This window comes from Numida meleagris, chromosome 4, assembly GCF_002078875.1.
Source record: "Numida meleagris isolate 19003 breed g44 Domestic line chromosome 4, NumMel1.0, whole genome shotgun sequence".
Lineage (NCBI taxonomy): Eukaryota > Metazoa > Chordata > Aves > Galliformes > Numididae > Numida > Numida meleagris.
In genome coordinates, this window is record NC_034412.1 from 72,684,200 (window position 1) to 72,707,526 (window position 23,327).

General features: G+C 42.0%; 2 protein-coding genes and 1 long non-coding RNA gene across 7 annotated transcripts in view; 2 read left to right on the plus strand and 1 right to left on the minus strand.

Annotated features, from left to right (window-relative positions):
- The window catches only part of NFXL1 (nuclear transcription factor, X-box binding like 1), a 43,624-nt gene extending 34,462 nt beyond the window's left edge, over positions 1–9,162 (plus strand). The window contains exons 21-22 of the mRNA XM_021393851.1: positions 1,192–1,245; positions 5,887–9,162. Of these exons, the coding sequence (XP_021249526.1) occupies positions 1,192–1,245; positions 5,887–6,060 (228 nt within the window). The 3' untranslated portion in view covers positions 6,061–9,162. The remainder of the gene's footprint in view (positions 1–1,191; positions 1,246–5,886) is intronic.
- The window catches only part of LOC110397507, a 35,757-nt gene extending 17,932 nt beyond the window's left edge, over positions 1–17,825 (minus strand). Inside the window, exons 1-2 of the long non-coding RNA XR_002437817.1 lie at positions 17,480–17,825; positions 15,563–16,581 (exon numbers count right to left, since the gene is read on the minus strand). This is a non-coding gene — a long non-coding RNA (uncharacterized LOC110397507). The remainder of the gene's footprint in view (positions 1–15,562; positions 16,582–17,479) is intronic.
- Positions 11,687–23,327, plus strand: part of CORIN (corin, serine peptidase) — a 129,467-nt gene continuing 117,826 nt past the window's right edge. Inside the window, exon 1 of one of the 5 annotated variants that reach the window (XM_021393848.1) lies at positions 11,687–12,001. In XM_021393848.1, the coding sequence (XP_021249523.1) occupies positions 11,927–12,001 (75 nt within the window). In that variant the 5' untranslated portion in view covers positions 11,687–11,926. Of the gene's footprint in view, positions 12,002–17,899; positions 17,987–23,327 lie in introns of those variants that run through there. The other 4 variants (XM_021393846.1, XM_021393847.1, XM_021393844.1 and 1 more) reach the window with 4 other exon arrangements.

Consider the following 23,327-nt stretch of genomic DNA (forward strand, 5'->3'; position numbering starts at 1 on the left):
TGTAATGAAAAATACTTATTGATATATTTTTCTTATTTGGCATATTAGGAAAGATATATCAATAACAATATATCAATAAGTATTTTTCATTACACAAAACAAACGTATAAACAAAAGTATAAACTGATCTCCCCAGGAAGGTGGTTGAGTCACCATCCCTGAATGTGTTTAAAAACCGTTTGGATGTGGTGCTCAGGGACATGATTTAGCAGTGGGTTGTTAGAGCTAGGGTAGTATGGTTAGGTTGCGGTTGGACTTGATGATCTTGAAGGTCTTTCCCAACCTGAGCAATTCTGTGATTCTACGATCTTCACTCTCTTCAGGATTTTGTGTCCTGTCAATCAGCTGCTTTTCACCCGATGAATCCAAGTTATGCATCTCTTATCTAAGCAGAAGCCACTCCATCCCATTCTTCTTCGCGTATATTTAGGCTTCACATCCCTTTGTTATTGTAGGATCAAAATAATGCAGGAGCTATGATTCAAGTGCATTTTATATTTATATTTTAACATACTCTCTGTGCCGTTCTTTTTTCTCATAATTTCTGGCATTTAATTTGCTGTCTTGAACACTACATAACAGTTCTATAGAATGATCAGTTGTAGTTCCAGGATTTATTTTTCATCGGACTTTCTGGTGGTGGAGCACATTTAATTACATTGGCAGTTTTCATTACACAGAGGGCCCTAGAGCAGTTTGAGTATGCATTATCCAATATGTCATTCAGTACAAAGGTGGAGATTTCCTTTTGCTCTAGTAGTAAGGATATATTTGAAGTACTTGGAATGAAATGTGTGTGTAAATTATATACATATATAGGAGTTACCTGTCAGTGTACAGTGTGCTGAATTGAGGACTGAGTTGCTGAAAGCTTAGAGTGACTTTCTTATGGAATTTTCCTTGTTATTAATGAATAAAATTTTTTTCCAGGTATTATATTTGTCAGTTGAGTTTTCCAGTTAGTCAGAAGTTTAGTTTTATAACGTGGTAGCATCTCTTATGTTCATGTTTTTCAAATGTGAGTTGATAGAGCTATTTCTCAGGATATTTTAAAATCTGAGTAAGCTCGTAGCTTGCTTGATGGAGCTCACTTTTCTGAGAACTGTTCTATAAAGAGTAAGTATGGCTCTGTAAGAGAATAGTTTTACCTGGTCTCACAACAGTTGCTTATCACTTTGTATGTCTGGACAGATAAAAGAGGCAGAAGCCAAAGCTGCTATTGAAGAAGAGAAACGAAGACAACAGGTATCAAACTTAATTTTTCCTCCCCCCCAACCTTGTGTTAATAGATCATTTAATGTATGCGCAGCCCAAGTTGTATAATTTGTACAGTGGTGTTCCCAGTTATTGCTTTCAGCTGTTGTCTTGCCCTCAGGTGTGTGCCGTGAGTGATCTACAGTGGTTAAAAGCAAGCATATTTTCTCAAACAGTTCCCATACCTATGTGCAAGATGGTAATCAGTTTAATGTTGCATTAGTGTAACTGTATGACATAGTATTTTAAAAAAATTAAACTAAGTACTTCTGATTTTCATCCAATATTTTATAATGCATAAAACTCACAGAATTACTAAGTAGCCTCTGTAGGGATTTGAATTATTGAGTGAAACTTCTCATTTCCCTTCGTGAGAATGAAGAAACCTACGTTGGTCTCTCTCCTTCAAGATCTGGTGGGGGTGTGGAATGTACTGTAATTGCTGGCTCTGGTGAATGTATGTTGTCGGCACTGTAATCTAAGAAGCTTATGCGCCAGCTGCCTGGAAACACTATCACTAATCTTGTTTCAGAAATTAACTGTAAGGTTGGTTGCTGCTGACAGCTAGCTCAGGTTTATCATCTAGGGGCTCAGCCTCAATGCACTCCTTCCAACCGGCTTGTATGCCTGTGCCGGAGTGTTTGACTCAAATCGTGTTCTAAGTCTGGTGTGTGGTTTCTGACTTTCCTTTTACTCATTTATCAAAACAGTTCTGTATTAGATTATGCTTGAGTTTTCACCTGGATTGCACATTCCATTCTTATCGCAGCAGTGGCTTGCTGCTTGGAAGGAAGGGGCGCAGAAGGCTTGCTCACAGGGCTGATCATCTTGTACCACTCTCGCAATTTCATTAGGACATTCTTGGGTAGGGAGCTTCTCTGTTGATCACAACTTTGATTAATTGCCTAGGGGTTCTAAGTATTGTGTCTGTTAACCAGTGCTCCACCATGGCCAACTTTTGTTTTTCTTACAGGATTTTCTCTACACACCATTGTAACTGGTGTCCAGGGGGCCAGGCTTTCTTGTGATCTTGGAGTGTTTATTGTTACAGTCATGCCTCAGCTGGTTACAATATTGATTACACATTCCCTCGTATGTCTCATAGACAGTTCATCTAATTCTTTTGTTCTCTAAGCTGAAGTTAGTTCCAGGACAAAAGTCAGGAAGTGTAGCCCATAGAAATTGTTTGAAACATTTTGTTGGGGAGAGATAATCTGTAAATTTCAGGGTTGCAAGTTAAGTACAAATAGATCTGTATACATATAAGCAACGTGCTTACAATTGCTGAGCTAGAAATTCAAAGTTGCTGGTGCTTGTCTAGCACTGATTGCATTTTTATGTCTTCCAGAAGGTGTTCTAGTCACTAACGATTTCTGCATCAAAGCCACTTAATTTATGATCCTTCCAGTGTAGCAGAATTGCTCCACCAGCAGCGTGTTCATTATTGTCTTAATTGTTCAGCAGGGATTGTTTCTCCCTCCAGTCACATCACCATTGCTTTCTACTTGCTCTATTTTCAGAGCTCCAGTCCAGCAGCACACTGTGCAGTGTACAGCAAACACTTCTGTATGCATATTTTTGTGATGGGCTATGACTTCAGGGATGGAAGACTTCACCTATATGTAATCAAGCCTATTAATTAATAGATTAATTAATAATGGCCAGTTGCATAGCGTAATAGCAAAGATTATTCTAGGACAAAAGTAGCTAATAAGTAGTCTTTAGAATTGCACTCAACTACTGCTGCCTTTTAGCTAACATTGGTTCCTTTCCAATTTGATCTCATTATCTACCATCTGGTGATGTGACTTGCAGCGCATCACTGTCATAGGTGCTGTTTCATATGTATGTGTATATGTATATACATATATATACGTATATATATGTTCTTACTCTCTTCTGAATAAATTTGCATCTTGTACCATCTTCCTGATCTCATTAGTACCTTTTTGCATAGACACTTCATTTATTAGTTGCAGCTTCTTGAGACCTGTTTTTATTAATACTGTAAACTAGTTAGTGCTTTGGTAAGTCTGCAAACTTGCATTTTGGTGTTTGCTGTACTTCTGTAATGTCACTTACAGATGGAATCGCTTGTTTCTTGTTGGAAGGGGAGATCGCTTGGTTGGGCTTCTCATCATGGCCTCGGCAGCCAAACTTCCCTTCTGCTTCCAATTCAGAAGCGTGATGTGAGGTCAGAGTTTTCACAGTTGCTAGTAGTGGAAGATGGTCAGTGCTTTAATAATTTAGTTACTCCAATATAAATGATTTGGTTAAGTTCTTGGGAAAACTTGCGTTAATCAAGAGTTTCAGTTCTGAAAGCCGTGGTCTCCAATGTGAATTCTAGTGTAATTAAATGTATGAAAGATTTTTTTTATCCTTTTTTTCTTAAAGAAAGATGTTTTGATGTCTCCTTAACTTATAAAATTTGAGCCCTCACCTCCCCACCTTCTGTAAAATAAAACCCAGTGAGTTCAGGATATGTTCTTTTTTTTGTCTCCATAGTCACTGTTATTTGCTGTGTTTTTCATGGGGCTGCCAATCCTCTCAGTGCGAGAAGAATATAGAGAGTAATGCATTAAAGAGCAAAATCCAATACCTGAACTACACTAAACTGAATGTTATCTGACAAGAAATTTGAGTATGCAGCTCAAAAAAATGCATTTCATTTCACTTTTAATGCATCAGTATGCAAAGAAGATAAGTTCTTGCTCTAAATAAAAGCTAGAGCTTGTTTAGTTTGGAAAAAATAAGGTGGTCTGAAGGCTGGGCACAACTGTTTCTTGGTACTTGTTAAAAGATAACAGAGGTGACGTTTCTGGAATGATAACAACTTACAAAATCCATAGGTAGCTTCAAGAATAGAGATTGAATCTTTCTCATTCTTTACCCACAAATCTTTGTTCATTTGGTTTTTTAGAATATATTTATTTTTAGCTGGGTTTTTATGAATATCTCTAGGAAAGCAATTAAGTACCTCTTATGTAATCATTCAAGCGTTATATTTTAATTCATATTACTGCAGTTCATGAGGCATTTCATGATTACAAGTATGCATTAACTGCAAAAGCCCCAAATTTTATTTAGCAGTTTTGTAAAATATTGCCATATTATATATACAATCTTATGAACTCTACACTTATCTCCAGATTTTGGATTTTGAAAGATTGTTTCATTAAGATATTTCCCGGAGGGAGGATTAGCTAGTTGAAAGTAATTTGTTTTGAGTAGCAGTCTGTAGAACTTTGATATTTTCTCCTGTATCGTCAGAGATGTGTGAGTTTCTTCCTTTATTAGGTAAAAAGTAACAGACATTAAAACAGGCCCCTCACTCCTGCTACTGGTGGTATCTGGCGCAAGAAGGGAAGTAAGATGTGCTTTATGAAGCTGACAAATATTTGCTGTCAGTAGAGAAAGACCAGACAATCTTGATCTCCAAATTAAAATTATATTTACTTCAGTGCTTGTCTGCCCATTTCCCAAAACACTCTGATTCTTGTTTCTTTAATGGACCTATTTCATTGTCTAAGTTCCGCTTTTACTGGCAGCATGGCTGTAGAAGTCATGTAGATTTATTTTGTTTCATATCCAGTCTTTGCTCTGTTCACTGTCCACATTTCCTCTGCTGAAACTCAGTCTTGCGCCTTTTGCCCAGACAGTCCTGGCTTCCTGCGCTCTGCCTCTCTGATCTCTGTTCTCTCTTTTAGTGCATTTAGTATCTGCTCCCAAGCTCCTTCGATGCTACTAAAAATCCAGATACTTGTCAGAGCTCTTCTGTTTCTAATCTGTCTAGACTCATCCCTAAAGCATCTTTTGTAGTATTCGTAGCAATCAGATGGCTCCAATGGAGTCTTGTTGCTGGAGTCCAGTCTCACAGTTAAACTCTTTCATCCAGGCTGCATAATTCCAGTTTTACTCCAGCTTCATACCCTAAAAATAGTTTTGTCTTGAGCTGATATCCTTTTAAGAGGAGGTGTCTTCCTGGAGTGTGGTGAGGAGAGAGAAGAAGGATCAGAGGATCCTACTGTGTCCATTCCAGACATGACCCTGAAACTGCTGTTCAGGGTGGAAGATTCAAGTTCTTCTTTTTCCAGTTGCTTGGCTTCTTTTCTGATCATAGGGGCTTTCTTTGAAGAGTGCTATGTGTCTATTCTTTTATTGATAAAAAGAAAAAAAGCAGAGAGTACATCCCTGTTACAAGAAGGGCATCTTTTAAAATTTCCGCCGGTGCTTTGCTGTATGTTATTTTAATAGCTCAAATACTTATGAGTGCTTTTTCTTTAATTGAAAGATGGTTATATTTTCCCCCCATTTTTAACCTCTAGTATGGAAATAGAAATCTAATTTTGGCTTAGTATATTCAACTTGAGGTAAAAATCATATGTAATACTTGATTTAGTTGCATTTTTGGCAACGCTTTGTAGGAAGCTGAACGGTGGTTTAACACTTGGAAGCGAAGTGCTTTGTAACTAACCATAGGATGTGGTGCTACATCTTATCTGTAAGAGATGTATAAGCTTCATGGGCTGCTAGTTGTTTTTATAAATGGCTTTTGGGAACACTGTTTAAAATCTACGTTTCCTTGTTTTTATTCCTGATGCAATGTCAACAACTTCTGATTTTCTCTTGTAGGCTGAACTGGAAGCTTTTGAAAACAGATTAAAAGGACGAAGAAAGAATAAGAGGAGAAGGGATGAAGTGGAAATTGAACAGTCATCATGGCAAAAATATAAAAACCTCATTATGCTGCCGATGTTTGGAGTTGCTGTTGTGATGGTTGCATGGCTCATGGTCTACAATGACTGAATCAACTCAATATTCAATATACCTCGGTCAGGCTTTAGGTAGCTATTATTCTTAGAATGTTAGTCTGTGTGCAACAGAACTTAATATGCATAGATTGTGTACGTACACTATTTGCAAGAAAAGTGATGAGGAGGGAAGAAATGTCACCTTTTGTGTTATTACATTCACAGCACAAATCTGAATTCAGACACTGAAGATAATGAAATAGTAAATTTTAGTCTACACTGAAGTGCTGATGTAATTTGTCTGAGATCCATTAACATCTGTTCTATTAATATATTATTACTTTTCCTTGTCTCCATTTCACAATATTAAAAATAGTTTAGTATAAAATGATTTCTTGAATATTTGTTTCTCATAAAATTAACTTAGTGTATGATTAAATATTAGTATTCATAAGCCAGTCCCTGTTATATCAAACAATAATTTGCCCTTCAAGCCTGTTCTACTTGTAACAACTAATGAGGAACTTCAAATCATTTAAGTTTAGAGTATTCTGTGGCCTCTCATGTCAAAACTTTCTGTAGAGAAAAGGAATGTGAAACTTCTCTCAATTCAACTCTACTGCAAATAATAAAATGGGCCCCCTTGCGGACTTATTTTTTTAGTTGTTGCTTTTTGGCGCTCTGTTCCTCAAAATGAAATCAACTGAAAACTTGATTTAGTGGACGGATGCATACACTGAGCATACATTTGAAGTTCTTTCAGGGTACAGGTTTATGTTCTCATCTCTTTCCATGTAGCCAAGGGCAGAAAAGCAAATTGGAATTAAACTTAGAGCATTGCTTCTATATTTTTATGAAGAACTGTCGCATTTGAATATTTGCCTAGATGAACACAAGTGTAAAGTAGTTGAATAGCGTACCAGTACAACTGTATGTTGTTCTGAAGCCATCTGGATGGTGCTTTCCAGTAGCGTATGAACTACCTAGCTAATCTTTTAAATATTTGAATATTATTGACAGTTTCAAATGCCTTGCTTTGGGAAATTGAACGATTCGTAGAACTGCAAGGTTTACGTTGCTTTGAGATTACAAGAAAAACTACACTGTCTCAGCTGAAGGGCTGCAAGTTAAGTTTGGCATGTAAGGGAGGAATCAGAAGAATGATTATTATTTTTTTTAAATCTCTGCTGGAAATCTTATGCTGATACTTGAGCAATGCGTATCCAAAGAGTGCTTTATAAGATCCTTTGAAAGAGGAAGTACAAAGCTCATGGTTCTTGGAGTTCTGATTGTGGGATGTTTGTTTGCCTCCCAAAGCACTTGTAATTTTAGCATGTAGTTTCTTTGCAAATGCTTGCAAAAGCAGTGGGACTGTTTGTGGGAAGGAGTAGAGAAAATTACAGTTTGAAAGCTCTTTCAGTCCATTTTAGCCTACATGTAGAAGAACTCAATCTGAGTTGATATCCAAAGGTAATTACAGTTCAGCAACAGAAAAAGCAAGACGGCTTTTTTTTTACTGCAAAAGGCAGTAGTAGTTCTTGGGGAAACAGTTTTTTGATTTTTTTTTTTTTTAACCCAAGTTTGGTGAAAGAGAGATGAGGAAAATTTGGCAATTTTTAGCAAGAATGAGTACTATTTGGTAGTATTTTATGTATTATTATTTTTAATTGAGGATAAAAACTCTTTACTGATTCTGTCTCGGTCTCTTAGGCTGTTTAGTGTGTAAAGCTGTGGAATTAAAATTAGTGCAGAACTGAAATTTCACCAGGTAATCGAAGTTGTATCTGCTGAATTCTCTTATTTCCTAGTATAAGAAGTGAACCATTTCCATATCGTTACTTTAACTCTTTTCTATAATACTGATGCCTGTGAGATAATTACATATGTAGGTGTTGTTTCTTTAACCAAGTGAGGTGATATCATTATGTGACTGCTTGGGTCTATATTCTCCCATCACTGAGAAAGAAAGGAGGGAGATTTTTGTTTGACTGAAGTAAAACGTGATCTACTGTCCAAAACTACAAAAAGAAGCTTTTGTAGCTGGAATATTTAGGTTAAGGTGAATGGGAACATTGTGGAAACAGCTCTTATTTTATGTGACTGTAAGCCATTTTTCTATTTACTGCAAGCTATTTCTTTGAAACAAGTACAATGTAAAGTTTCTCCTTGCCTCTGTGACAAAGAGAAGAAATCTCTACAGAGCTGTAATAATGAACTGCACTTGAGTTATGTTTGAAGTGGTTCTTAGTGTACTTTTCTGCATATTTTGCAATACTTGTGTGACATACTGGCAAGGAAGACTTGCTTCTGATTGATCGTCTTTATTAAAATAAGAAAGCATACAAATTCTTAAAATTCATTCCATTCGTACGTGTATGTATGTAAGCCTATTCACTTGAAAGATTCGTGTCTCTCCTGAACCTCGCATATGTAAAAGAGCTCTATTTTTGAAACTTTATTCAAAAGAGTTCTGGATATTTTATCCAGCCATCTGAGTCATTTGCACTCTGTTGGTTTGCCTGCTGAACCAGATATTTGTTTCTTGGCATAAAAAAAAAGTGTGTGGGCTCAAGCAATCTGCATTTGAATAAATCACTGGCTTCTATTTGTTGTTTTAAAATTATTTTTACAGTTCATTTTTTGTCTTTTGTTTTTGATTGAAGCTCCACATGTTGCAAGCATGGCAATTTTGAAGTAAAAGGTACAGATGAAATCATCTGGTATTCAGGATACGTCAAGTATTTTGATTACTAAAAAGATTTTGAATGTTAACAATTTACAGCAAATAAAAAATAAGAAGCATACTGATAAAAATACATTAGAACAAGTGTTACAATGTGACCTGGTGTTGGAGGGAAATCAGAGATGAGCCTGATGATGGGCATACTTCAAAATACATAAATACATTTAAAATGAAAAAAACAACCAACAAAAACCAATCTAAAGACAACCAATAACTTCTGAGGGTTTTTTTTTCTGATTCTGAACACGTTCTGGTTAGCATTAATCTCTGTACTGAACCAAGGTGCTTGTAAGTTGTCAGTATTTTGGACTGGAAACTCCTTGGCTGGGCTCGTTCCCTGTAACGGTAACAAGACTTTTGTGTATGTTAATTTAATGTAAAAACCAAGTCATGCAATAAACATGCCCAAAACTACTTGAAAATTTGTTTATTTTTGGGGACCGGTATCAAAAAGCATCAACCTTCTCCCAAATAATAACAGCTGATGTGCTGGAGTGGAAGTTCTAGTCATGCTTTTTCCACTTCTTTGGCAGCAGTAGTTCTTACTGCTCAGATTAATACCGAAGTTACTTAATCACGTTCCTTCATGGCGGTACTGACAACTGTGAGAATGGGTTGGGAAGCAGATTAAGATGAAATGAATGCGAGTGGATTTAGTAGATGATTGTTTTGGCCTCATAAATAGACGTGCAGCTGATTTATTAGGTGTTTGCTCTGAGAGTACTACTGGAGAGGGAAGCGTTACTATGCAGATACCAAAATTTGTTCTTGAAAATTTCTATGCATGATGATGGCTTTAAAGCACTGAACTCTTGAGTGCTTGCCATCTCAGCAGTTCTGGCTCCGGAGTGTATCTTTGCTGCGTGCCAGCTTCTTTGCAGGTGATATCTGTGTGGGGCGCTCGGCCTGAGGATGTTCCTGTGCCAGGCAGCAGAAGTTTGAGCCATGTGGAAGCTGCTCTGGTGCGTGGCTCAGGGTGAGGTGCTCTGGGGTGGGCAAAGGCTGCGTATGACCCTGACAGCAGTTCCTCTTCCAGTGTCCCTCTTCTGTTCTGCTTTCATCCCAGTTATTGGGCACGGGCATTTACCTTGCGCTCTTTTTTAGTGAATGGATGTTTACATTTGTGTCAGTCCTTCCACTTCAACTGAATCAATCAATCTAAAAGGGATAAAATGAGGTACTGTAGAGGTCTGTATTTAGTAGGAAGGGAAATGTGAAATTTAATAAAAAAAGAAAAGGAAGTCAAATTATATGATAATGCTGAAGCATACTTCTTCATTTCCACTAAAGGTAATGTTACTGAGTTATTTGTACTCTGCATTGAAATGTTTATATGTTGTTCTACCAGAAAACAAGTTCCTACCGGGACTGGTGTATCAATATAGAACCATAGAATGGAATCGTAGAATCCTTAGGGATGGAAGGGACCTTTAAAGGCCATCTAGTCCAATTCCTCTGCAATGAATAGGGAATATGAATATGGGCCCACACTCTGAGGGAGCTGTGGCTTAGCTCAACCAAGTATTTAATCTAAGGCTTTCTCTGTGTGCTGTGCATCGGCTGAATCTTGTAGCTATGAAACAGCATCAGAGTGTCTCTCCAGCTTGAGTTGCCGTGAGGTTGTGAGTAAAGATTGAGTTAGGGTCTCGAATTCATTGTATCTGCTGAGAGAATGCAGCCTCCCACCAAGGCCAGGCTGGCCATGGACTGTACCTTTTCATTTTCAGTTTTCGTTTGCTCTCACTGTGGCTTTTTTTTTTTTTTTTTTTTTTGACAGGGCTAATGAATCTCAGTAAAATGCTGTACCAGTAAATTACTGCTTGATTCTTTTTTTCTTTTTTTAAATCAATACAGCCTGTATTATTTTTGCTTTACACAATGTCCAAATTGCCTAATGCACAAATGCTCTTGCTTCTGTCTTCTGCCCTCCTTTTCCTGCTATTTGTGCAATCGTTGAAAAAGAGGGAAGAGGAAAAAAAAAGAAAATAAAAAACACAATATTGCACTCCCCCCAGAGTGGACTTTGGTTGGGTAAAAGAATGCAGGACTGAAATACTGTGGGCAGGAGTCAGTTATGTACAGTGGCACTTCAGGAGCACAAAATGCCCCAACTTTACACATGAATTAAAAGTGACGCACTGTACAGCCAAAGGTGAAATAATAGATATCTGGAACAGAAGCTGGCAAGGAGCTGGGAGGAAGTGTTTGACTTAATGTTTGTTTATAGGTGTATCTGCATGTGAATGGTGTCATCCTGACTGACAGCCAGAGTCGTGACTAGGGATAGAAGTCATACTCATGTCGAACTGTTTCGAACACATTTCTTGGGTGTTTTCTGACCTATGTTTTGAATGACTACTTCGGAAGCACTGGAACACGGACGCTAAGAACGGGGAGCTTATCTGCTTGCAAGTGTAATTCCAGAACCCGGTACTGGTGATACTGGCATCTACTCTGTAGCTGCCGGAAGGGTCCCAGACTGCTCCAGCGCTGGCAGTGCTTCTGCCGCGGTGTTTGTTGCTGAGTTGAGCACCGGGCTTGCGAAGCTCAGAGATGCGCAAACCCTCGCCATCCGTGACTTCAGCCGGAGCCCTCTCTTTGGAGCCGCGGAAGGATGCGTCAGGGAAAGGCGCCCCGCCGCGCTTCGGCAAAGAAGCGCTAGACCGCCCGCAGGCACGAAACTTCTATCGGGGAGAAGCGAGAGTTGCTGCGGGCTCCCGAAGCGCACAAGGAGCAGCAGCCAGCCGTGCGCGTCCTCTGTCACCCGCGGCAGCCCCTGCCCAGGGACGCGGAGCTCGGTGCGGCGGGGCCGGCCCCAGCCCCGCAGCTGAGTGAGACCCCCGGTGCCATCTGGAAGGCTGCGTGGCGCCCACCTCAGCCGCCCTCCCCAGGGGACGGCTCTGAGGGCGAAACGAGCAAGTAGGCTGTGCCTGAGCCCGTCCCCAAGGGTAGTGCCTTTGTGTGGGAAAGGGGTGGGGATGCGGCGGCTTTCTCGCGGAGGTTTATTATTATTGGGCGGGTGGAGGGTGGGGGGGAGCGCACCGAGCAGACAAAATGCGGAGCCCCCCGCTCCGCGCCCGGCAAGCGTGTGTGCGCGTTCGGGAGGCGGGCGGCTCGGCGGGGGCAGAGAAGGACAGGGGACGGGCGAGAGCGGAGAGGAGCCGGCTGCAGCGCGAGCATGCTCTCCATGCAACAGTTCCCTGCCCTGCCCGCGGAAGAGGAGCGCTACCGGCAGGTCCTCTCCGCCAGCAGGGTAAGGCGAGCCCGAAAGCGCCGGGAGGCTGCGTGAGGGGTGGCGGGGCTGGTCCCTCGCCGCTCTGCACTGACTCCATGAGGCTCAGGCGGGCGGCAGGGCTCTCGGGTCAGCGCGGAGTGGGCGAGCCCCGCTCCCGGCCTTGTGGCTGGAGAGAAAGAGTGAGGGTTGGGGCTGTGCCTCCCGAGGGGACGCGGTCCGGGGCGGCCGGGGAGAGGCGGCCGTCCGCCCCACCTGTCTCTGTGGACGCTCCGCCGCCTGAGCTCCCCCCGCGCGGCGGTGCGAGGAGAAAGCGGAGACGGCCGAGCTCGGGGACTCGCGGCACAGGTGGGTCGCGGCGCCCACGGTTTGGCGCTAGCCTCCTACCGAGACCCGGCTCACACGGAGTCGACGGGGAAAACGAAGAGGGCTGGCGCGCCCGTTAATTCCTCCTTCCATATCCGTCCAACGGCCGGAGGTGCGCCGAGCTGCACAGGTCTGGTCGGGCTTTGCGAGAGAGAAGCTGGGGCTCGGCCTCTGGCAGGACCCCGCCCGTGACCCCATCCCCGGCGCGGAGCCCTCCCGCCGGACACCCCCTGCCGCGGCCGTGCGCCCCGACGGCACCGCCGGTCGCCTCCTCCAGCGGAAGGTCAGCCCTCGGAGTGTCACAGAGAGGGGCCGGGAAAGTCGAAGCGAAAACAAGCTGTTAGACCTCGCTGGGAGAGGGAGGGTACCTGGGCGACGGCGTTCCCAGCTCCCCGCACACTCCGCTGCGGGAAGACCGAGGTGAGAGGGAGGCTGGGCGGCCACGCGGAGAGCCACGGGCGCGGGGGCCAAAGCGCTGCGGCCAGCGCGGGGGCACGGCGGCTGCCCCTCCCAGCGAGCAGGTGTCAGCCCGGCGCCCCGGCGCGGGCAGCACCGCAGGGCGGGCGGGCGCGGCCGGAGGCTGCGGGCGCTCCCGGTGTCAGCGTGCTCGGGCCAGCACCGCACACTGCGCGCTCGAGCGAGGTAACGCACGCGATTTGCCAACTTTGCGCTTTTGCACCAGAAAAGACGGTGGCAGAGATTCCTACGCTGTGAAATCCTTCCATGTGCGACCAAAACGGCACAGCGGCGTTTTTAGAAGTTCCTAAATATGGCAAGAGTACTTTGATTGCATCATTTCTCCACCTGATTTAAAACGCAGAATCCTTGGATGCATTTCATGGCAGACAATTAATTAATTAACTTCGTTATATATACATATAAAATTATTAGCAGTCTGGCTGAGGTGGTGAAACTCTAAGTGAAATCAAGTACCTAGAGCTTTTAATGCATTCATAGAGTCTCTTAGGAAGGCTTAGCTTTCAATAGTAAAAACACGGGAATGGATTTTTCCATATGGCCGCTTATGTCCTTCCTGCGTTGCTAAAAGATGGACCCATCAGCAATACTAAACTGCAGTTCTTAGTTTCGTTCTAGTCGTGCACGCCCTAGTCTGGGCTCTGTTACCAGCCTCTCAGGTGCTGGGACTGCTGGAGTACAGACACAGCTGAATGACAGTATCAGGGGATATTTAGGTATCCCCTAAACATATGCTGCAAAGAATCACCAACCACTGTGCTTTGCGTGTCTCTAAAAGTTGGTGGCATTGCCTGCACGTCCTGGCTATCTACATTCTGTACAAAGCTCCTCTAGGGAACAGAGGAGGCCCAAACACTGTCCAAAACTTGTTCAGAAAGAAAACACTTGTGACTTGCCCAGTAGCAGTGAAGCCCTTCAGCCTTGCACACCATCTTCACTCCTCATGCACTGTTAGTGCAGCCAGCAGCACTCATTTTCCTGAGTGGGTTCTTGGGACAGTGAGACAGGTTGCACAGCTCACTTTCCCAGATTAGAGGAACCTGCCTTGTGCTCTATTAGTATCTGATAGGACCATCAGGGCAAAATTTTTTTTTTTTTTCCCTCCTCCAGTCTTGTGGAGTCCAGAACCATAAGGCATCGAAGAAAGCATTCACTTCCTCTCCAAAAGCCTCTGCTGGCACTCAGCTGTGTGCCTTGGGTAGATAACTCGAGCAAGTGGTGAGTCAAGAGCATAAGGTAGTTTCAAATATGTCATAACTGAAAGTGTTCCATAAAATGTGCAATACGCACTGAGCAGCTTAACATAGCTGAGATTTGGTTTAGTCATTGCTTATATATTAGATGATGTTTGCAGGTATAAATGAAAGAAATGAAAGTTGGGACTGTAAGCAGTGCCAGTAATTATTTAAAAATGCATGCTTACTTGCATGTAGGATCTTTTTTTCTTTCATTCTTTCTTTTTATTCCCCCTTCCCCCCTTTTATTTTTTTGCTAAGCTGTTATACGTGTTTAGGTCTTAGCACTCTGCTCCCTTGAGGAAAGTTAATGTCCTGCTGTTACAGCAAGCCCACGTATAGTTGTAGCATTTCTTCTCATTATTTGTGTGGCCAAGAGAGGAGCGCTCTCGGAGGCTGAGGTGGATAAAGCCCCTGGTAGAGCCAGCAGAGAAGTGGGTAGGCAAGGCAGTGCTGGGGTGTTTAGACCTGATGAAGAATCCCAGCGACTCCTGAGCTCACCGCTACACAGACAGTCCAACCAATCAATGCTGAATTCTGCATAAGCCTTTTTGTGCACAAGAAGGAAGCCAGGAAGCCATCAATAATGTGGCCTAGTGGCTCAGATAGAGGCCTAGCTTCGGGAGGATCAGGTCACCCCAATACAGCAGGCACAATGCAGGCACTGAGGCACTTCCTAAGGAGAATGGGAGCTGTGGCTTTGACCCTCACCTGGATCAGGGGCTATAGATACCAGGCCTCCTGCTTTCAGGCTGAACAGCGTGGGCTGTGAGGCAGTTACACGCAATGGTGCTATCACCTGGTGTGGTTGGTCAGCTTTTAAATGACGGCAGATACTGCTACATTGAGTGGGAAGAGCTGAATCCCATCAGTGTGTCAGATATTGCTGGCAGATGCTTATGAGGCCAGAGGAAGGCTTTGTTCCTGATAGCCAGCCACAGTTTGGCAGGGCTGGGTGTCAGGCCACTTACGATAGGACAGTTGTAGGCATGCACACGCAGCCTGGACCCTTCCAAACGTGGCTGCTGGACACCTGATTTTTAAATGCCTGCAGCCAAGAAGCAGGGCTTGAGAGGGGGCAGTGTGATTACAGTTTGAAATAACGACGCTTTTGCTCTGTTCCAGCTTCTTTCCCTACCAAAAAGAAATGGGCCTCATGACTGGTTGTCACAGTAAGACAGGGAAAGCCTGAACAGCCCTCGAAACGACCTTCTCACGCAGAACAACCCCTAAAGGCCGCCCTCTCCCCGGGGTGCCCAGATCGGGTCGGGCCCTGGGGTTTCCCCCTGGGCGCTGTCGGCCCGGCCGCGCGAGGAAGCGCTCGTGCTGCCGCCCCCGGCTCACAGCCCCGCGACAGACGAGCGCGACGCCGACCGTATCCCTTCGCTCTGCCCCCCGCCCCTCTATAAATAACTCTTGCCGGGCTGACCTGTCAGATTCCCCCGGCAGAGCGGATCCCCTGACCCGGGACGCCTGCAATGGAAAGTCTGAATGCAAAACATACCGTCGTAAAAATAGCGCAGCTGGGGAGACTCCCTCCGCACGTCCCAGCGGTGCCGCACCGACCCTCGCGCCCGGGATAACGGCTCCTCTCACGCCGGCGGCCCCGAGGCGCTCGGGCTGCCCTGGGCGCTGCCAGGCGGTGAGAGCCCTCCCTGTCTGCTTTACTACCCTAATGGTGAATTCTTTTTTCCTCTCTCTCTCTTTTTAACTATCAGAAGGAAGCAGATTTCATTAGTTCCCTTCCGGGCAACGCTTTCTAATCATCCAGTGTGAAAGAAAGAATGATTTGCTGTCCTAAATGCACAAACAGCAACGAGACAGTGATTGAGCAAGGACTTGCTGCTTTAAAAAAGAGGCGAGAAGCTCGCTGCCTCTGAGGTAACACATGAGGTTTCAGCCCGTGTATCCCTTGCATGGAGGATCGTTTCCCTGAAGGGAGAGATTCTCCTCAGCTGTGCTTTGAAGCTGCTCTAGTTTAAAGAGATGCTTGTCATTATTTATTTAAGCATATTAATTAACGTGCTGCTATTTCTGGTTGTTTTACCTGCGCAGTCTGAGTACTTGGATTTTAAAAGCAGCAATAAATACCGGAATGGGGTATTTGATTGTTGCAGTGCTTTCAGCTTTGGTGTATTGCACTGCGGCCTCCTGTCCTGCAGTGCCCACTGGGGCCCAGCATGCCCTGCCTGCTGTCCTGGGGCGGCCTCTGCTTGCAGCCACGCACCCGCACAGCCACACATTTATCTCGGAGGAGTGGTGGCCACCTCATGAGCAACGTCAGCTTGGGAAAGTACATTCACTCAGACATGACCAAAGGCAGCATTACCTCTGTGGTTGTCTCCTCCCGTTGATCCTCAAACTAAGCAGAGATGAAATGAACCCAGTTGTCCATCAGATCCTTTTCGCTTTCTGAGTCATTAGAGTGGAGCTGTTGCTTCTCTGAGTATTGCACGGTTTATGATCCTCTCTTTGTTCTTGTTAGTGTTGTTGCCCACTTAAGGTAGTTTTCAGCTTGCTGTCCTGTAACGAAAAGAGACTGAAAAACACATATTGCCAGAGCTGCTCTGCACTGATAAAGTTTGTGCTTTGCTGATTCAAGCCCTGCTCTGCTTCACAAATAATGCATTTCCCACAGTGACATGCATTCTGTGGGGCCCCATCTTTTGCCTATGTGCTATACATATACATATTGCCTTAAAAAAAAAAAAGACACAAATTGATGAAATTTTCTTATTTTTTCCTCATAGAATAATCTATCAGGGATAGCTCCTGTAAACTTGTAAAGTAGACTGTCAAGCTACATTATTGCAGGTGCTTCTGCAAGCTACTGCTCTTCTTAAATCCCAAGGCTCACCTTTTCTCAGAAAAGAAGTACTTTAAATTTGAACATTTAAGTCATCTTCACCCAAGCTTTAGAGGAAAGGAATTGAAGTTAGATATGAATTGCCTTCTTTGGGACTGCATCTGTTCCAATTTATATTTTGTAGTTGAGAGAGAGTTCAAGCTTAATTCTCAGTGGATGGTGCTCCTGCTTTGGGACTGGGTGGTCAGTGACTGTCAACATGTCTTCCTCTCTTCCCCAAACCTGCAACACTCGGTTCTGACGTACACTGAACCTAGTGTTTTAAAAACAAATTTGCTAAAATCTTCCACTTCTGATCTTTTTGATACCAAATAGATTTAATTTAGAAGTGATTTAATAGCAATAGTAATTGCCCAGATTGCCATTGCCCTTCACCTCACATTACTCCTAGTTTCAAAATAGCCTATGCTGTCACTCCAATAGTACTGAAAGTCACTTGGGAGCATTTCCTAGGAAGTGAAACTTCTTTTCCCCTTTCTGCCCATGAATGAAACAGAAAAAAAAAAAAACAACAAAAAAAACCCAAACAAACAAACAAAAAAACCAACCACTTACTTGCTCCTCATTAGGCTTCAGAAATCAGTCAGGGCAGTCTTTTAGAAATAAAACCACTGGTAGCACTGAGAAGCTTTGCATCCCAGGTCTCTTGGATCTACAGCTCTGTAATCATATAAGAGGCGGAGTATTTGTGTAGTACGTGCTCTGGAATTCCCTGGGGTAGTGAGGTGCTCCATTTTCCATGGCTCCTTCTTCCAGTGTCACGTCTTTTACTGTGTGGATTATTTTGCCTATGTTAAAGTGGTCATGCAACCAGTGGGACCTGGAGATTGTAGAGGCAGAACACTCTAGCAGTTGCCAGGCTTTCCCCAATCTCCTGCATTTTCCCATTTGCAGGAAGAAATGCAGACAGCTGAGCCCACCTTGCTTTAATAGCTTTGATGTCACATGGTGCTTAGAGACAGGCATTGCTGAGAGTTGGGTTGCTGTTTGGAAGATGTTGGTTCCATGCAAGCGTGAAAATAGAATGGATAATGTATTTGAAAGAATATTAGAAACTGTAGAGTAAGTAGCTATCTTTATTTTTTTATTGCAAAATGATTTGTGGTAAGCATGTAACAAAATAATTCAGCAGTAAATGCCTTTTGAAAACATAGGTTTGTTCTCTTTCAGCTGTTTTAAAGATATAAGTTTAAGTAATATATAATGCATGCAGACAAGGCTGGAAAAGAAGCCTGAGATAATGGTTTAGAAGTTATTAACAATTCTTCCTTTCCCTGGTGAAGTCAGAGTATATGTAACAGTGTTGCTAGTGGCCTGGAAGGGCTAAGAACCCAGATGGTTCTCATTTGCTTTTTCCTCATCATAGATAAGATTATTATGTAATTCTTGTACATTTCCAGAGAAAATGTGAATGGAAGGAAAACTGGCATCTGTTCTAGGGATGACAATGATCCTGAATAGTCCTAGCCATAAATACAGTAGAAATCTTTTTTTCTTTGGCAAAATAATTCACTAGATTGTTATTGTTTCAGAGACTTAGATGGAAGTTTTTAATCCCATAAATCCTTAGGTGATCCAAAAACCTTGATACCATATCAAAGTCACAGCCAAAAGCTTACACCCATGTAAGTGCCTTGTTAATGCAATTAATCTTGAGTTTTGTGTTCCAGCTCATTGTTTCATAACTTAGACAGTGACAAATAGGTTTAATCCCTAGACATCTCTTCAGTTATTTCTGTCATAATGTACTAATATTTTCAGAAAATATCATACTTCTTAATTTTCTTCAATTGAAGCAAAATGTTCAAAGGTGATATTTTTGAAAAAAAGTGGTATCCTATTGAAAAAAATTAATGAGTGACCTCTGCGTTTTGTACTTAGTAGATTACTGACTTGTGAGACATTGTGTAATTCCATTTTCATCTTTGGGAAGAGGACAAATAACTATCCAGCTATGCTGAACAGATAAAACTTTGCTTTGATTCTAAACTGTGTCTCTCCTTTGATTAACGTTGCTGCAGCTCTTATCCTTGCTTCAGAAGTTAATGCTTTTATTCACAATTCAGAAAAAAATCATTAGTGTAAAGTTAAAGTTACACATTCAAGTCTAAAATTTTAATTTCTTCTAAGCAGAAGGATATACTGTGAGAATAACATATACATGAATAAGAAATGCATGAAATATAAGAGACAAATGCTTTTATGAAGAATCCTGCCCTTTCTCTACCTTGCATTTCAGACTAGTATCCCATTCATGTCATTGAAAGCTTATGATTTTAAATAGTTAGGGAACTGTATAATGAACAATAGGCATGGTGGATGTATCATGTACTGGTTGACTTCAAGTTCAGAAGGCAGAACCTACTGATCAAGTACTAATAGGAAAAAAAAAAAAGAAAGGAGAGGTATATCCATTAATGAGGTCTAGCTGTCTTTTTCAGGATGGGGTTTCTGGTAGAATTTATATGCTGATGGTGATTAGCGCACAGACTGTGAGCCACAGGGCAGCCAGGATTTCTCTTTGCTCCTTCCAATTTTCCTAGCTTGAAAATTGCTTTCAAGAGGAGGTTTTCCTCTGACTGGATCCCTCTACCCCTTGAAAAGATTTTTTTTTTTTAAGAATATTTTCATTAGTACAATTTAGGCCATTAAGATTTTTTTCTTTTCTCATGGTTCCCATGTTTGTTTTCTGGTGCTAATGGCTCATGGCATCTGCTTACTGAATTCTCAGCAAAACAAGAACCTGAAGTCAGTACTGTCAGCTTCACCCCTGCACCCTGAATTGTGATGCTCAGCAAAGTATAGCCGTGGACTTGCCATTGCAGATCTACCTGCTTAGCAGGACACTGTGCAGTGAACATATGGGTATCCAGGAAGGAATTTAAGTGGTTTCTGTGTGTGTTCAGAAAAACAACATGGCATTGTTTAAACTTTACATGAGTAATGTTTGAAAGCCCTAGAAACTTGAAAATAAATAAATCCCAAAGCACAAATTCCGTATTAATTAAAGATTCATTTCCCCCAAATGCTTTCCTGCTGCTTGCTGAGGTAGGCTGAACTGATGTTCGTGTTCTGGTGCTGAGAAATACCAGATAATGCTAACCATAGCCTGGTTCTTAAAATGAATGTCTTCCACTTTAGCTTTTGAGAAATCTTTGATATCTTCCATATGTTTACTAAGTCTCGCTTTGGTTTTGTGGCATGACAACATCACACATCTTTGCTACCAGCTGTTATTAATAAAGAAGTGAGAGCTTAGAATTGCAGTGTTTGCCATAAACTCAACTATTTCTTATTCTGAATATTCTTGAAAATTCAACAATTCTACTGTAACATGGGAAACATCCATTGCTGTAGTTGCAAATTTCTATCAATGAAACTTATAAACAATTGTAAGTATGTACAATGTATAAATATGCATCACAAAGTTATTCAGCAGCACTTCTTTTGAAAAATGGAGAGATTCAAAGATACTGTTACTGAAGAGGTTTACAACTGTTCTCCCATAGTAATAAACACTCTATTTTCTTCTCTTCTAATTTATATATTAATTTATATTCTTATCTTTTAATTTAATTCCTATTTTGAAACAGATCAGTACCGATTCTATTCTATAGTTAAATGGTGTGTCTAAATCTCTTTTTAAATGAGGTGAAGAGCAGTTACTGGTATCACGCTAGATACGTGAAATCCAGAAAAATCCTTTCTTTTCTATCTCCTCTGCTTTCCGGGAGATAGTAAGAATAGATCTCCTGTAGTTCAAAACCAAGTGCAATATTTTGCTTATGAATACTTTTCTGATGTCTAAATTAAATCTTTTCAGGGGGACCAATCATTATATTATTAATTAGGCAAATTTCAATATAAAATAGATGTTTTTTCAAGTACCTTAAGTGCCTTCAAAGTCTGCTACACTGCCCAGATAAAACACTGGAGCCTTTCCCCAGAAAACTGAATGCAATGAGAATAAACTCCTACATCTCTCCTGGCAGTAGTGCTTATGTCTGAGTGACCAGCTTATTTCTACCTCCCTCAAAGCCTTCAGAAAGGACAGAATGAACTGTGAAAGAGATGGCACACCAGGAGCTGGCTTTCTTTTAAAATGAATGTATGCTGTAAGATAGTAACATGAACACTACTGGCAGCGTGGCATTCATGTGCATGTGTCATCCCAGATAAAAACTCTGAGTTTCTTGTTGCTGGCTCTGATAGCTGTTAGTACCTCAGCTAAAGGATTCAAGGATGGGTATGTCTAAGGAGTCTGCAGTCATATTCCAAAGCAAAAGCTTGACAGGCAGCAGTGCAGGTTCTCAAAGATGGTACACAGATGGTACATCAGTTATGTTTGGATTTTGTCTCAGTAAACTTGCCCTTGGATTTTTCTTGAACTGAAGCAGGAGCAGAAACAGAGCTGTGTTGTCATGAAGCAGGGTGAGACGTGTCTCTTCTGAGCTTGTCACGCACATCCTTCTACTTTTCTTAACTCCAGAATTGTCTTAGTGTCTCACAAAACAGCTGAAATTATTTTTTATGAATTAAGAATCCCAAAGTTGTACTCTAGAAATGAATGAAAGAAAGAACACCAAATAAATTTTAGTTAGTCTGAACCAATGACTTCTGGTAATGCCCAGTTTGGATTTCTACTTCGCAATCTCATGCTGGATTAATAACAGCTTCAAAGATCACCTGAACAGAAGTAACCAATGGGTCTCTGTGACAGTCTGAAGAGCAAACAACCACCTTACTTCACATGTTGTATTTTCTGTAGGAAGCATCTCTGATATATGATTATTGCTACTTAGAGTGAAAACGAGAGATGGGAATGTTAGAAGTGTTTCAGGTTTATTTCAGCCAAAAGAACCCAGCTGAGCACTGCATTTAGCATCAACTGTATATTTCTGTATACTTATTCATGGAAATAGAGGAAATAGAGGGCTGGAGCACCTCCCCATTGGGACAGGCTGAGAGAATTGGGACTCTTCAGCCTGGAGAAGAGAATGCTCTGGGGGGTCCTATAGCAGCCTTCCAGTACCTGAAGGGGGGCTACAGGAAAGCTGGGGAGGGAATTTTTATAAGGGCATGTAACAACAGGATGAGGGGAAATGGCTTTAAACCAGAAGAGGGTAGATTTAGCCTAGAAATTAGGAAGAAATTCTTTACAGTGAGAGTGGTGAGACACTGGAACAGGTTGCCCAGTGAGGTTATGGATGCCCCCTCCCTGGAGGCCTTCAAGGCCAGGCTGGATGGGGCTTTGAGCAACCTGGTCTAGAGGGAGGTGTCCCTGCCTATAGCAGGGGGGTTAGAACTAGATGATCTTAAAGGTCCCTTCCAACCAAAACTGTTCTGTGATTCATTCTATGAAATAAAGAAGTTCCCGGCTTTATATGACATCTCCCTTGCTTGAATACTTTGTATTTCAGGTGGGGTGAATGACTCAATATGTTTATATGCCAGTGGTTAAAGTAAGGGTAAGTCAGAGTATTTTGTTGCATAGGTGGGAAAGGAGGCCCTATCATAGAAAAAAGCTGCTCAATAGCCAGTTTCTGTTGGTTCCTTAATATCCATTCTGAAGATGATCCATTTCAGCTTGGCTCTCTGATTCCTCTAACATTTAAAATGAAAAACTGCACAAAAGCTCATTTCCAGTGACTTTTTGTCTGTTCCTGTTTTTAGCACATGACTTTGCTTGTTCTTTTGGATGATTTATCTTAGACTTTCTGCTTGTTATAGTGACTATTAAGGATGGTATTACATTTTTTTTTAAGGGAAAAGTGCTTTGCTGACTCCCATGCTTTCATGTGAATGGGACAGATCTGATAAGAAATGTAGAACACCTGCAGTGTCTGTTACTCACTCCCAGGTATTTGAAATATTGTGTTGGTCAAAAGGGGATCTAAGAATGAGTATGTTTAAATTTATTTTTACATGCTGTCTTATGTTTAAACATTGACACTTCATATGTTCATTTTTTGCTCTGTAACAGTGAGAACTGGGAACTCTCTTCCCTTACAAAGAAAGGAAAACTGTAAAGGGGTGACACAGTCACGTGAATCTAATCTCTAGAGCTTTAAGACTAGCATCATGAGAGCTGATAAAATAACAAAAGCTGACACCAGAGCATTGTTTCAACTTTGGAATAGGAACAATAACAAGGATGTGTAAAGAACTGCAGACAGTTTTTATAATCTAACATTCTCCACACATAAACTATTGCTTAGTTGGATGGCAGATTCCCCCATAACACAATGACTTCTGCAAGGCCACATATTTACAGTCCTTGAGTGACATTCTTTCTGCATTTCACAGTAGTATTTCTAGTCTTCTTTCCAGTGCTTTCCAGTATAAACACTGCACAGTGCTGTAGTGTATGTCTTGCCCAAGATATTTTGATGTTTGTGACCCA